The sequence below is a fragment of the Nuphar pumila genome, chromosome 16 (genome assembly GCF_984573655.1).
Source record: "Nuphar pumila chromosome 16, dmNupPumi1.hap1.1, whole genome shotgun sequence".
Lineage (NCBI taxonomy): Eukaryota > Viridiplantae > Streptophyta > Magnoliopsida > Nymphaeales > Nymphaeaceae > Nuphar > Nuphar pumila.
Window position 1 is genome coordinate 80,069,395 of NC_143264.1, and position 15,516 is coordinate 80,084,910.

Below are 15,516 nucleotides of genomic sequence, written 5' to 3' on the forward strand. Positions count from 1 at the left end.
AAATCTCCTTCTCATCTAAAGGTTGTTTAGTACATGATCACAAGTCAAGGAAGTTGATTGCGCAAGGGCATAGAAAAGATCTCTACTTCATAGAATTTGTGTTTCTTTCATCCAAATCATTTTGTAATCATGTCCAAGATAAAGATATTGTAACTTGGCATAAAAGACTTAGACATCCAAGCTTATCTAAGATGCATCTTTTCTCTTTTGTGGAAAAAAAATTGAATGAAAAAATATTGTTTGAAAAGATTGCATTATTGAGAAAATGAAATCAAATCTTTTTTCAAAAAAAACCTTTATTTCTAAAAAAGGTTTTGAGCTAGTGCATTCATATGTATAAGGCTCATCCCCGTTCATGTCAAACAGTGGTTATTCGTATTATGTTACATTTATTGATGACTTCACTGGATATGTACGAATTTACTTCCTAAACTTCAAATTGAATGTTTTATCATGTTTCAAAGAATTTCATATGATTATTAAAAATCAATTTCAAAGCAATATCTTTATACTTAGGTTTGACTCAGGAGAAGAATATAGTGAAAAGATTTCCAAAATTATTTAAAACAACTTAAAATTTGTCATCAAAGATCTTTCCCTAAGACTCCCCAACAAAATGGGTTGGCGAAAAAAAAACATGGACATATCATAGAAACCACTATACTTATTTCTAAAGATATTTCTAAAAAAATTTGGGATGAAGTCCTCCTGACATCAATCTATTTGATAAATAGAATGCCTTCGTCCTCTTTGCAAAATATTTCTTCATTTGAGAAATTATTTAACACAACAACCAATTTTAAGTGATTATGAATTTTTGGTTACAAATGATTTGTTCTTACTCATAAAGATGACAAATTGTATCCTAAAGATTTTGAATGTGTTTTTTGTAGGGTACGGTGGAACTCAAAAAGGGTATATGTGTTTTGATCTTAAATGTAATAAACTATATGTTTCTAAAGATGTAACTTTCTTGGAAAAATGGTTTTCATAAAAAAGATAACAAAGAGGAAGTAAACTATAGTTTCTTGTTTGATCTTTTGCCAAAAAAACATAGTTCCTATGAATCAAATGATTATGGGATAAATCATGATCCTGTTTGTGAACTCTTTAGATAATGATGTGGATAATGGACATCATGTTGAAGATAATATAGTCATCTCATAATAATGATAATGTGGTTGAAAATTCCTCTAATGATATGCATGTCCATACCTGGTGTGAGAAAAGTGATAAACTGTGTGCTTATAATATGTACTCACAATGTCTACACATAGAAGAGTAAACTCCTAGGAGATCCAACCAAGTCTCCAATCCACCAAATATGTTTGTATCATATGACTCATTTTTGCCAAGCTTGTGTAATGGCACTTCACTCTTATCATGAACCATCACATTACAATGAAGCTAAAAACTATCCTCATTGGATTGAAGCTATGTCACATGGGTGCGGGTGCGGAGATTCGGCACTTCCAAAAACCCCAGGTGCGGGGGTGTGGCAGGGGAAAAAATGTAAAATATATATATATACACCGTAGGTTCCCCCTGCGCGGGTCGGGGTCCAGTTATCGACCCAGCCTGCTGCGTTCTGCTGACTGTCATGATTCAATCATGTCTAAAATTCCCTAGTCTTCACGAAAAAAAATATTAGCAAAGGTTTGATGTGGTTTGTTGGAGAGAGTCTTTACGAGGCCTACGGCTCCACTGCCACGCCACTGCCTAGGGTTCTGCAAATTTCATTTTATATACAGTTGCACACAGATGACAGCTAAAAGAAATTTATTGGATTTGACATGTGAAAATGACAGGTCTACACAAGGCTACAACATCTCGTCAGGAGAAAAGTGAATACTAATAGCCACCAAGGCTACCACCATCATTATCATTTATTATGGAGAGAGAAAATCCTTGACGAAGAAGGATCTGGATCGTTGAAGCCTTGAAGGATAAAGACTTCAAAAGGCTCTTGAATTTTGGTTTTAATTTTTGAGGAAGATGGATCATCATTTCCAAGTTAACAGTGTGTTTTCCAACGTTGCGAATTAATTGTTTGGAGGCAGGAATAGCATGGGAATCTGGGATGCCAACAAAGCTCGTGAGATGTTGTGGACACAAGTGCCCCTTTATAAAACAAGAGCAGCATCAAGCAGCTGTCAGCAGATTTTTTTTTAAATTCCGCAGCCCATTTCGTAGGGCAATTTTTTTTTAAAAAAAAAATCAAAAAATAGACCGAAATGACCCTAGGTGCGGTCAACGCACCCAGGATCGGGTTGACCGCACCCGGTGCCGCACCCGAACCCGCGTCGAGTCGCGTCGACGTGGGTGCAGCACCCTGCTAGCTAATCATGCATATAATTCAGGGTTTATTAACATTTAAATATGCATGATTTTATAAAATAATGTTTCAAAAACCCAATTTTATGTTAGTTTTCGAGTAAATGTGCTAAAATGATTTAAAAATAGAAAATGCATGAAAAATAGTTTTATTTTACATTTTTATGCATATTTTAGTTTTTGTTATATTCATAGTAGTTTAGTTTTAGTTTGCAATTAAAAATGGAATAAAAAAAATAATAATAGAGAAAAATATTTTTTTATTCATTTTAAGTGTTTGTTTTTTTTTAGAAAAGAAAAAATTTTTAGAATAGTTTTTGTAGTTCTTCATAAATAAGTTTTGTTTTTAAATCTTTGAAAATTTTATAATAAACTGGTATATAGTTTTTGATTTTTGAAAATTGCAAAAATAAACACAAACCGGTTTAACCGGTTTGCTTTTCAAAATAAAGTTGTTTCAAACCGGTGAACCGGTTTGAATGGTTTTTAAAAACCGAAAAGGGGCAAACATTTTGATCGTCTCCCCCTTCCTGAGCTACAGCCCTCTCTTCTTCTCCTTCCTCTCCACTTCTCCTAATCCTTTCTTCTCCTTCTCCCTCTTTCTATCTTCTTCCCTGTTTTCCGGTGGAGAGAATTCCAGCAACGGCGGCAGCGTACGGGAGGAGGCCGGCCATTCTTCTCTAACCCCTCAGGTTCACGGTGAGTGCTGAGTGCTCTGCATCTTCTCCTTCTTCTCCTACTTCTTCTTCTTCTTTTTCTTCTTCTTCTTCTTCTTCTTCTTCTTCTTCTTCTTTTACTTCTGCTCCTAATCTGCATCATCTTCTTCTTCTTATACTTCTTTCTCTTATTCTTCTTCCGATTCTTCATTTTTCTTATTTTTTTTCATTTTTAATCGAGTTCTGTTTTGATTTCTGTGTGAAACGAAAAGAAAAAAAATACAGATCGCATGTTTTTTCTTCTTCTTTTTTATTTTCCTGTTTGAGATTCAAGTTGGATTACATGTACTGGTCGGAGCTCTTGACTGCTGTAAAGAACATGTCGGAATATGGATACACTGTTTAATTGCCTGAAATCTCTGAGTCTGCCGGAGATGCTGATCGGAACCTCCTGGTTTAGCCAGAATAATCCGGTGACTGTTTGAAATTCCGGTGGTTATCTTCTGTTATTTGAAATTCCAGCGATTATTCATTTGTGCATTCACCAGATTTTAAAATGTTTACTGAAAGTTGATCGATCATATGGATAAATCGCTACATTTTCTGGTGAAAGCTAAGTTCTGGAATTACTAATCACCGTATCATCCGGTGAACATTTCTGATAATTGAATTCTCAGTGATTACTTTTAAAAAAAATTCAATCGGATGGCTGAATCCGATGTGAATGTGGAGAGCCACTGAGTTTTGGATCACTGCTACTGTTTTATGGTGACAGTAATGAACCCTGAGCATTATAGTTTCATTGAATTCCTTCAAGGAGGCTGTTCTCTGATCATCATTTGAAGGTTGTATCTGATCTTTGCTGTCATTTTCTGTTGATATTTGAATACAAATCGTTGTATTAATTGGTTGATACAATCCAGTTCTATGGATCAGATTGAATGATAAAATTTGCTGAATGAATTGCTACAAAGTTGCTGAATTTCAAATATATTGATTGAAGAGTGTTGTGAGTGAATTAAAAACCTTGGTGGATGTTTGAAATATCAGTGAATGATAATATTGCTTAAATCCAGTAAATATCAAATGCATGCAATGCTAAGTTTCACAGTGTATTTTTTTTTAATTTCACTGTTGATTCCCAATAAGTTTCATTGTAAATTTTTCACTAAGTGTTAGCTGGAGCAAATTTGAGTTTCACTAAGAATTGTTGAGAATTGATTGTTGATGCTTCATTTTAAAGAGTATTAATTCATTAGTTTGTAGTTGTTTAGTTTAATATACCAATAGTTAATTGTTAGTTCATTAATAGTTAGTAATTAGATTAATCAATTAGTTAGTAGTAGATTTGATTAGCATCTTTGTGATAGTTAGCATTTTATTTCATGTCAATTCGTAGTTAGTAATCATTTTTAATTAGAGGTGTCATTTAGATTTTATAATTCTTTTAGTATAGTTTTATCCTTCTATCTTTTGTACTGCTTGTGTTCATTTGATTTGTGCAGGATCATACAGGAGTGGAGCTAAAGCGATACGTGACACGGGAAGTACAAGAATAGAAGATGTTTTTCTTTTATTTTAGAATTTAGGCATTTAATTCTGGGTTTGTAAATATTACACTTTTACGCCCTCTGCGAAGGGTATTCATTTGTTGTAATAGCTAGTTGTTTTTACTTTTCTGAACATTTTATATTTCAATAATTCGGCAATAAAGATTAGTTTAGACTTGTGTACTTGAATACGATATATTCCCGTTCCCTGAGTTCGACCCGGTCTCATCCACTAGTGAGAACCGGTTTTTATTATTTGATGTCTGGTTTTCACATGTTTTGCATATAAAAATCTTTTCAAAATTACAACGATTTTAAAGAAGACATCACTAGCCGAATCCCTATGACATAGGATTGAAGCCATGAACATAGTGCCCTTCGTAAAGCCCACACTTGGGAAATAGTTAGCCTACCATTAGAAAAGAAACCCATAGGATATAGATGGGCATTTAAAAATGATGGTTTGCTTGAAAGATGCAAAGCTATGTTAGTTGCCAAAAGGTACACTCAAGAATATGGGATTCATCATGAATAAACCTTTGCACCGGTAACAAGAATGACTAGTGTAAGAACCTTAATAGTCGTTGCCTCCATTCAAAAGTGGCCCATTTACAAGTTAGATGTTAAAAATGCATTTCTCAATAGAGGACTTAATAGAGAAATTTATATAGATACTCCGCGGGAGTTTGACATTGATAGAGTTAAAACACTTAAACTAAAAAAAGGTTTTCTATGGTCTTAAACAAACCCCTAAGGCTTGGTATCATAGATTCAGTACTCTTATGATCAATTTGGGTTATCGTTCTGTTTATATTGGCATTGCTCATTTTGTCAAAAATACAGATAATAACATCGTTATTCTACTATTGTATATAGATGATATGATAATCACATTAAATGACAAACATGGAGTTGATGAAATTAAAACTATCTTAAAGAAAAAAAATCATGTCTAATATGGGTTTTTTGAGATATTTTTTAGGTATTTAAACCCAGAGGGTATATCTTATCTCAAATAAAGCTTGTTGCTCATATTTGTGATAAGTTGAGAATTTCTGATGATAAGAAAGTGGAGACTCCTGAAGTTGTCAATGCTAACCCGGCTTAGAAGATGAAACTTTGCTTAAAGATCCCTACTCTATAAAGGCAGTTGTTTGGATCACTCACCTACTTATTTATCCTCGTACCAGATTTAGCTCATGTTCATGCAGCATGCTCCAACCATTGTGCACAAGAGTGTAGTATTAAGGATTGTTAGATACATTAAAAACTCCATAACTAAAGGATTTTTTTTATCCTCATCTTTGTCTTTAGATTTACTTACTCATACTAATGAAAATTGGGAAGGAAACCCTAATGACAGAATTCCAACAACTGGTATTTGTGTTTTCTTAGGAGATTCTTTAATTTCTTGGAAACGCAAGTAGTAGAAATTTTAATTATCCTCTATTGAAGTTGAGTATCGTGCAATGTTTGCGACAACCATGGAGCTTGTATGGCTAAGGAATCATCTCAAATATATGGGTGTAAACATCTTCAATCCTTCTTTTATTTTTATTTTTATTTTTGTCTTTTAAGGCCTCTGCTCCTCTAGTTAATGCTTTTTCTGAAGCAGTTGTTAGTCAATACAGACATTTTTTTATTGTTTGTGTTCTCTTTATTGGCTATTAGTAGCCATTGTATGCACTTTTGTGCTTGTGTGTTCTTGTATTGGCTTTTTCCCTTTGTATTGCCCCTTAAGTGGACTTGTGTTTGTGTTTAGGCACATGGCTTTTGCATTTTGGCTTGTTTCATTACACTACCACCGTGTCAGTCACATGTTGACATTGAAATCATCATAACACTAATAGATATCTGCAGATGCTCTTTTAAATTCTATAAAGATTGTTTATTTATTCTTGGATTGAACTATTGAACCATTCTTTTTGCGACAACTTTGTTAATTTTGTCTAAATTACAAGCTCATTTTAGATTTGAACATGCTCATCTCTTTCATCAATCAAAAGACTATGAAAAGTACAAGCATTCTTTTGACTTTGAGCCCCTCATACATTTTGTTACTCATTTGGCACCATCTCTTTATAGTTCAAAGAGTTCAAGCACATCTTACTCTTGTATATGTGCACAAATATGGTACTTTAAGACAGTACGTCCATCACTCCATACCAATGTTTTTTCGTAGAGACCTGTATCAATGTCAAGGCAACATGCATAACATGCTGAACAATAAGCACAACTACAAAAGCAAGACAAAGATAAAAGCAAAAAGCATAGGAAAAAGGTAAGATAGCCGCATCTTAGGTAAATGATAAAATGGTTGAAACTTGAAAGATAAAAAACGAGGGTCATTATTTTATTTTGTGTGTCCATCAAAAATTAGAACTTTTCAAAATTATTAAGTTTTCTGCAGATCCCAAAAAGAACATCCTCCTAGTGGGCAAGGGGGTTAGTACCAGGGGTTTTGCTGCCAAGCAAGGGCCAATATCTACACGGGGGACAAACCCACCTGGAGCAGTCTGACACGCTGGTAGGTTTCCCCATTAAAAAAAATAAGTTTTCTTCAGATCACATTTCAAAAAGAATATACATGGGATCAAATCTGATGAAACATTAAAAAACCAATGATGGTGGACATGACCAAATTAACCTTGCATCGGCCAAATGTAGTACCTTCAATCGGGCCCTTTGTTGCATTCGAGAATGAAGCGTCCATAAAGGCAGCCCAAGAATCCGCAATATTGAAGCAATGCGCCGCAAAGCTGTGCATGATGTGCAGAAAACAATGGTTTGCCCATGACCATGAATACTCAAAATATAATACAAGTATGAATCTTTATCTTCCTCCTTGCACCTGCAAGATTATGACTTAGCAGGAAAATGATGGAACAAGAGAGTGTTTCAAAGTGAAGTTGAAGTAATAAAAAAGTAAAAGTTGAAATGAAAATTTTGTAAGAAGAAGCTGAAATCAATTTTTTCAATACTAATGCAGTTACTGCCCAGTTTTTGCTATTGTGAAATGATTGTCACCATGGTTGGCTTTCTCGGAACTCGGTATCGGATTGCCCGTTTGCAACTCGATGACTCGGGCTAGTCAGGGTTTTTGTTTTAATTTATTAAAAAAAATAACAAACTCATATTGTGATTTTGTACCATAAAAATCAAATAACCTAAGGTCCTAAATCAATCATAGAAAAACAAGTTTGGATAAACATGATTCATACTTGGCTACTTTTAACATCTAAAATGCAACATCATATATTTACTGCATATGCATTCATAATAAAATTAAAATCTGCAAATCTACAATAACAAAAAGAAGGTAGCATCATAGCAAAATTCTTGCAAAATGATTAACGTGAAATCCCACAATGGGGAACAGTGATACCATGCAATCAATTAGTGCCCTAGGGAACTTACAAGGAGTGGATCATCCTAAATTCCAAAGATTGCATGAAATCAATTTCTAAAAGAAAACACAACTAGAAAATTGAAGAGGTTCCGAGTAACTAAGAAAATTCAAATAACCATGGTGCACATTCTAAAAGAAATAGTCCAATTCAAATAACTAGAAGAGAGAGGAGAGGAAAAAAGAAAATGTTGTCACATTCTTCTTCTTCTATTCTTTTCGCATATTTTCAGCAAAGTAAGGTATGGATTCTTCTCTTTTTCCGATAGGCGAGGGCTTAGCATGACTTAAATCGCATGGATTTAAGGGAAAACCATGTCTGAAATTTCTGCATGTACGTACCATATATTTTTGGTGTTCTTGATGCTTAAAATTGATTTTCTACATTCCTGAACGTCTGCAATTTTATATATATATAGTATGTATTTTTGGCGTTCTTGATGCTCAAAATTGATTTTCTGCATTTTTTAATATGTCTGCAAATTTTTGTATGTATATACTATGTATTTTGGGTATTCTTGATGCTTAAAATTGATTTTCTGCATCTCTGAACATGTCTGCAAATTTATGCATGTATATATTATATATTTTTGGTATTCTTGATGCTTAAAATTAATTTTGCAAATTTCTAAATGTATATACTATGTATTTTTGGTATTCTTGATGCTTAAAATCGATTTTCTACATCCTTGAACATGTCTAAAAATTTATGCATGCGTACCATGAATATTTTTATCGTTCTTGATACTTAAATCCAAGTTTTTGCATCCCTGATCATGTCTAAAAATTTCTGCATGCATATCATGAATATCGTTATTGTTCTTCATGCTTAAATCCAACTTTCTATATCTCTAATCATGTCTGAAAATTTCTGCATGCATATCATGAATATTTTTTATCATTCTTGATGCTTAAATCTAAGTTTCTGCATCCCTAATCCTTTCTGAAAATTTCTGCATGCATATCATGTATATTTTTATCGTTCTTGATGCTTAAATTCAATTTTTTGCATCCCTGAACGTGTCTGTAAATTCACGCATATATATTCCATGTATTTCTGCATTCTTGATTAAATTTACAGCACCTATAGTGTACACACATGTGCTGGTTGAGTTCTTGATTAGATTAACATCACATGTGCTGACAACGTTCTTGATGAGATTTGCAGCAGCATATATTTGTGTATACATATGTTGTCTTCATCATAAACACATTCGCAATATCATATATTTGTGTGTGTGTGTGTGTATATATATATATATATATATATATATATATATATATATATATATATATATATATATATATGTTGTTTGTCTCATAAACAGGCTCGCAGCAGCATATGTATGCATATATATGTGTTGTTTGTGTCATAAACAGGCTCGCAGCAGCATATGTATGCATATATATATATATATATATGTGTGTGTGTGTGTGTGTGTGTGTGTTGTCTGCGTTAAGGACAGATTTATATATATGTGTTGTTTGTGTCATAAACAGGCTCGCAGCAGCATATGTATGCATATATATGTGTTGTCTGCGTTAAGGACAGATTTATATATATGTGTTGTTTGTGTCATAAACAGGTTCGCAGCAGCATATGTATGCATATATATGTGTTGTCTGCGTTAAGGACAGATTTGTAGCATATATATATATATATATATATATATATATATATATATATATATATATATATATATATATATATGTTGTCATATATTGTCCATGCATGTGCTGTTTGCACATGTTGTCCGCATATGCTGTATGCATATGTTGTCCACGCATGTGCTGTTTGCACATGTTGTCTGCATACGCTTTAGCATATGATGTCTATGTTATGTTGTCTACATTATGTTGTTTGCATTACGCTGTTTACGCAATACTATTTGTGTTATGTTGTTTGTGTGTGTTGTCTGCATTCTTGAGCAGATTCGCAGCCTAACATATATATATGTGTGTGTGTGTGTGTGTGTTATTTGCTTTTAAACAGCTTTGTAGCAATATATATTTATATGTAAATATGTTGTCTGCATTTGAACATGAAATCTTGGTTATTTATGTGTGTTTTATGTTCACTGGAAATTCTTGCAAGGATCATTGAAGCTCGTGAGCATGTGTTGCTTACGAAATATTGAATTGTGATTTTTGCATTGCAAAGACCTGAATTTGTTATTGAATGTGGATTTGCATAATTATTCTTGGGTAAAGAACTCTTAATTAATTAAGATGGCGAAAGAAACCAAACAGTGTAATAATTTTTTTCACTGGTGTCCCTCTGAAAACGTGGGAACCTTGGATGACAGTCATGGGGCACCGTGAGGATACTAAACACCGTGTGTGTGATTCGTGTTTTTACCACGATTGTAAGAAACTTTCAGTCACTTTGCCTTGTGATGTTGTTAACTCAGCCATAATTATTGGTATACCAAAAAAGTGACGTCAATGGTTGTAGATTTTCATTCATGTCCCGGCATTAGGTGTGAATTCCTTATGTTTTGATAGATGGTGTGGATTCCTGATAGCGGTCGAAGAACAAGTGTGGAACCTTGTAATTAAAATACAAATTGTTTCAAGCTACAATTGGAAACTGCCTTGGACCTCATAAACTTTGCCTGTTTTGAGTATCCGCGGGTTCGTAAGAAAATGAAAATTAAATTTGTGTGCTTTAAATAGGGACTTGCATGCAAAAGCAATTCTGATAATTTAACTTAAAAAGTTATTCATGCATGTTGCATTGATTTGTGCATCTCTAAATGTTTAGCATTAATTTCATGCATTACTAAATATTTTATTTAGCATAAAACTATTGAGTACTTGCTTAAACTGCTTAGATGGTAAGTTTGTTCTGATGATATGTTACCTGTAATTCCTCTTAAACTTGTGCTTGATTTAGTTTATGTTTGAAAATTTAGAAGGTCTTGTACGAGAACTTTGGTTCTTACTCGTTTTCTAAAAATGTTTTTCAGGCATTGAGTCTCCCTGACGATGGGATTAGCTAGTTGGAGGACTCTAGGGTTATAGATCTTGAGTTCTGACCTATGTCACATGGGTGCGGGTGCGGGTGCGACACGGGTGCGGCGCAATTTCAAAAATTTTGGACACGGGAACTCGGCTATATATATATATTAAAATATATATATATATATATAAGACTCGATCAAAGTTGTGCCCATTAGGGGACAGGTGATGAGTTGTGAAGGCATTCTGTACACTTTCTTCATACAGGAATAATTCACTTTTGGGCACTTTCTTCATACACTGTAATAATTCACTTTCTTCATACAGGAAAAAACCACAAAAACTTGAGTTGTGCCCATTCTGTACTTAAAACTTGAAAGTGTACAGGTTTTTTAGTTGTGATGGGTTTTTTTCCTTACAACTGTAGCCCAGAAAATTTCAAAAAAAAATTCAAAAAAAAAATCCCAAAAAATAGACCAAAATGACCCTGGGTGCGTTGACCACACCCAGGGTCGGGTTGACCGAGTCCGAGCCGCACCCGTGTCGGTGCGTGTCGACGCGGGTGCGGTGACCTTGGAGCCGAGTCCGTGTGACATAGGTTCTGACGAACATGGATGTTTTATCTTTTGTTTTGGGAACAACGTGAAACTTCATTAAGACTATTCAATTAAGTTTAATTCAATTTCAGTTCATAGTTTAAATTTATTCTATGTTTGAAATGGTTGACGGGTTTTGAGGGTCAGTTTGAGAACGTTACATTGATCCCTCAAAATGGTGCACAAATGATGCACCATTACGCCACAATCCATATTGTGTGTTGTGATTATTATGACCATGAAAATTTACAAATACTAAAAACTCGCTAGATTATCGTACAAAAAAAAGTCACAGGCGTGAGATTCGAACATTTTCAGAAACTGACTAACGCCCTAGCCATTAAGGAAACGACTCTTGAGTTTTACTTTGCAAACATATTTTATATATACCTTATGCAAGCTTTATCGAGCTCAGTGACTTGATCAAGCTCAGCTCGTTTACCCACACCGAGCCTACACTTGTGTTCAAGCTCGGCTCATTTATTTTTTCGAATAAGTTGGAACCAAGCTTAAATAGGTTGAGCTCGAGCTAGCTCAGCTCTTTGTGCATCACTAGTGGTAACTAGGGGGTTCCTTATGGACGAGGATAGCAAACGCCATCATTATATATATATATATAATCTTCAATTCTATGTAATTTTAGGAATTTTGCAATATGTTACATTTAATTACACACTTTATTCATAGTTACAATCATATGTTTGTTACTAAATTTAACTATTTATTATAATATTTATGTTTTTCTTGATAATTTATTTTTGTTGTTCCACCTAGACCGACTAGTCCCACCTAAGCCTCGACTAGCCCTTTTAGGGGTCTTCTGATTAGGCTCCTACTAGTGTTTTTGAAACTAAGATATATATATGGACCAGATTATTACACAGGAAAAGATACCCACAGTCAAATAGAAACAGCTACTAGTCCCAACCACCATGATGAAGGCCACTACCAGCAAGCTCAAATAAGTCCAACACAAACCAGGCCTAGCCCAGCTAGATGGGCATCATTGCACTCATATGGTTAGCAGTGCATGAAACAGTAAAAAATCAGTAAGAAGGAAAAAACTAAGAAAATAGGATTTGAATACTTTTTGAACAAATACAGTTCAAAATATATTACACCAAGAAGGGCATGTATGCACATTTTTTTAATATGTTCAAAAAATAATATATATTAGTCTCTTTCTATATATCCAGGTTTAGCTAGATGGGCATGCAGTGAATGAAACAGTAAAAATTCAGTAAGAAAGCAGATTTTTATTTTTTAATTTTAAGAAGAAGAAGAAGAGGAGGAGAATGTTTCTAAGTTATATAATTAGTTTTTCAATTATATAATTAGTTTCTCAGTTACTTTTACATGTTAATCTCATATTTTTTAGTATTTATTTTAGATTTTCTATTTCTTATTGGTTGCTGCTTCATCAATAAAGCATTTTTTATTTATTTGTATTTTTAGATATTTTTTTATAGTTTTTGTAAGTTTTCAAAAAAATTGAGGCTTACGCTTTATGCTTCGCTTCAGTTTTTGGTGGAGCGCCTCGCTACGCTTCAACGCTTTTCACAACATTGAAGGAGACAAAGAACAAAAGTTGATGTTCTCACATATTTAGGTTTGGATCTAGTCAAGAGTCTCGAGACAACCTAAGCAAATCTTAAACAAGCAAGATAATCTCTGACTAGTCAATTACTGGGATCAAGATTAACTGGGATCAAGAACAGCAAAGCAATGCAAGCCATAAGACAACCGCCATGTAAACCATGAGATAAAAATTGAGCCTGCTTCAATTCAAAGAATAGTTCCAAAGCCGTCGTTGTCCTGGCAGCGTAAAATAGTTTTATTAATTTGTCACCAGTTTCATTGTGTTTCAATTTCAATTTAGTCTTATTATTTGATGTTGTTTGAGATGATATTCATGTTTTTTACTGTTTTAGATTTTTTAATATTTTATACATGCACACACACACGTGTGTGTGTGTGTGTGCATGTGTACTACCTTATCCTAATTTTTGAGAACTGTTGTGTCGCATCAAGAGTATCCACATTGTTTCCCATTTCAGAATCGATATCCATGTGACATAAGCAGTAAGATAACCAACAAGAATTATGGCTGAAACAAGAACCTTACAAGAACAGATATAATCAAATGAAGAAAAACATAATAAGCAAGAATTCCAACAAAAGATTAAATCCCATCATAGGCATAGCATTTAGTAAGCATGTGCAGAAGAAAAGAAATCAAAATTGGATTGCCACCAGAAAATAAAACAATTCTTACTAGTCATAAAAAAAAATTTAGAAAAACAAATCCGAATATGAATGAAAGAAAAACATACTCAATGAATGATTCCTCAAGCTTGTGAGCTATGATTGAAGCATTTGTCAAATCAATAATAGCAGCATCTGCCCGCATTTCAGTTCGTTCAACAAGAGTTTCCATAGAGTTTAGCGTGTTGTTTTTGGAGCTCAGAAATCCTCCTTTAAGCTTTCTCCGAAAGTTTTCTGATAATGCCACAGTTGCACTGAACACAAAAGTCTGTCTTTTCTTCCTTTGTACCCTTGAAATTGTCTCACAGCCATCAGATCCTTCTGCAGGTTTGGATCCATTATTAAGAGATTGGTAACTGATTTTAGGTAGCATGTCAACAATAGACTGCAATTCCTGAAAATGTCCATTCTCTATCATCCGATCAGCTTCATCCAGGACAAAGAAAGATAACGAGTCTAACTGCAACAAACAAATAATGATAATCACCACCCAACTGGAGTGCTAAAGCAAGAAAGAATCCTAGACACAGAGAAAGTGTACAAGCAAAAAAACAATCATATCCGTCACATAGGTACAGGCACGGATGCGGGTAAGAAGGGTAAGTCATGGGAATTTCAAAAAGTGTGAATATGGGGTTATTAGAATATATAATTCATTTATGCCTAAAAAAGATTTAGTGAATTTACAATAGAATACCTCAACCAGATGCATGTCCCCTCCAGACATAAGTTCCCATAACCTTCCAGGTGTTCCAACAATAATTTGTGGTCTTCTTTTCAACAGTCGCTCCTGCTTCTGTGAAGATACCCCACCAACAATACTAACCACCTGGATGCTAGTATATTTTGCAACAGATTTAAGATGATCGGATACCTAGAAAAAAATAAAAGAAATTAAGAATGACATCACCTCTTTTTCTTATTAAATGAAAAGGCCATCTTGGGGAAAACTCGTCTTATGACATCCCTTCTCTCCCACTTCACACCTAGGAAGTACACATTTCTTATAGAGTAGAGAACAACACATTTTCACATATCCTTAATCCAAAAGAAAATGGTTGAAGAGAATAAAGGTTCCTTTTGGAGGGTACTACCAGGAACATATCCTGTGGAAACGGGGTGGGGCCATGTCACACAGAGGATCAGAGCACGTGTGTACGAACCATGGTTCGAGGGCTCCCTCCTAGCCCATAACCAGCCTGAAAGGGGAGGCCCTTGTTTCTTTTATCACCTCTGGGCTTATGATAAATAAATAAATAAAAGAACAAAACCATTACACAAACAAATTTTTCAAAAAAAATGTGACAAAAGAGTTGTATTCTCTCTATTGAATGTCAATGAAGTGGCCTTTGCTCTGAAACAGTGTGGCAAGAGTAGGAACTCATATCAAATATAGTGTGGAAAAGACATCTCTGTATAGGGCTGTCAATGGGTCGGGTTTGTACCAGGTACCCAACCCAGGCCCGAACCAGAATTCCCAGGTATGGGCATGAAAAGTGCTGACACGAACCTGACCCAAGCAATATGCGGGTCGGATTTGGTTATGATTTTTTCCAGGTACCCGACCTGACCCGGCTTTTTTGCCGGGTACCCGACCCAAGTATTTCAAATGTTTTTTCAGTAAAAAAATATTGCAGAAATTATCCAGGTTTGGGATTCCATTTTCGTGACCCTGCAAAACCCAAACACGGTCATTAATTATATGGGCGGGTTTGGGTTGACCCTGATCCGGCCCTGACACAACTCGT

General features: G+C 34.5%; 1 protein-coding gene across 1 annotated transcript in view; it reads right to left on the reverse strand.

Annotated features, from left to right (window-relative positions):
• Positions 1-15,516, reverse strand: part of LOC149813788 (P-loop containing nucleoside triphosphate hydrolases superfamily protein) — a 49,234-nt gene that overhangs the window by 15,771 nt on the left and 17,947 nt on the right. The window contains exons 7-9 of the mRNA XM_089992448.1: positions 14,466-14,642; positions 13,837-14,228; positions 7,211-7,391 (exon numbers count right to left, since the gene is read on the reverse strand). Coding sequence (XP_089848574.1) covers positions 7,211-7,391; positions 13,837-14,228; positions 14,466-14,642 — 750 coding nt within the window. The remainder of the gene's footprint in view (positions 1-7,210; positions 7,392-13,836; positions 14,229-14,465; positions 14,643-15,516) is intronic.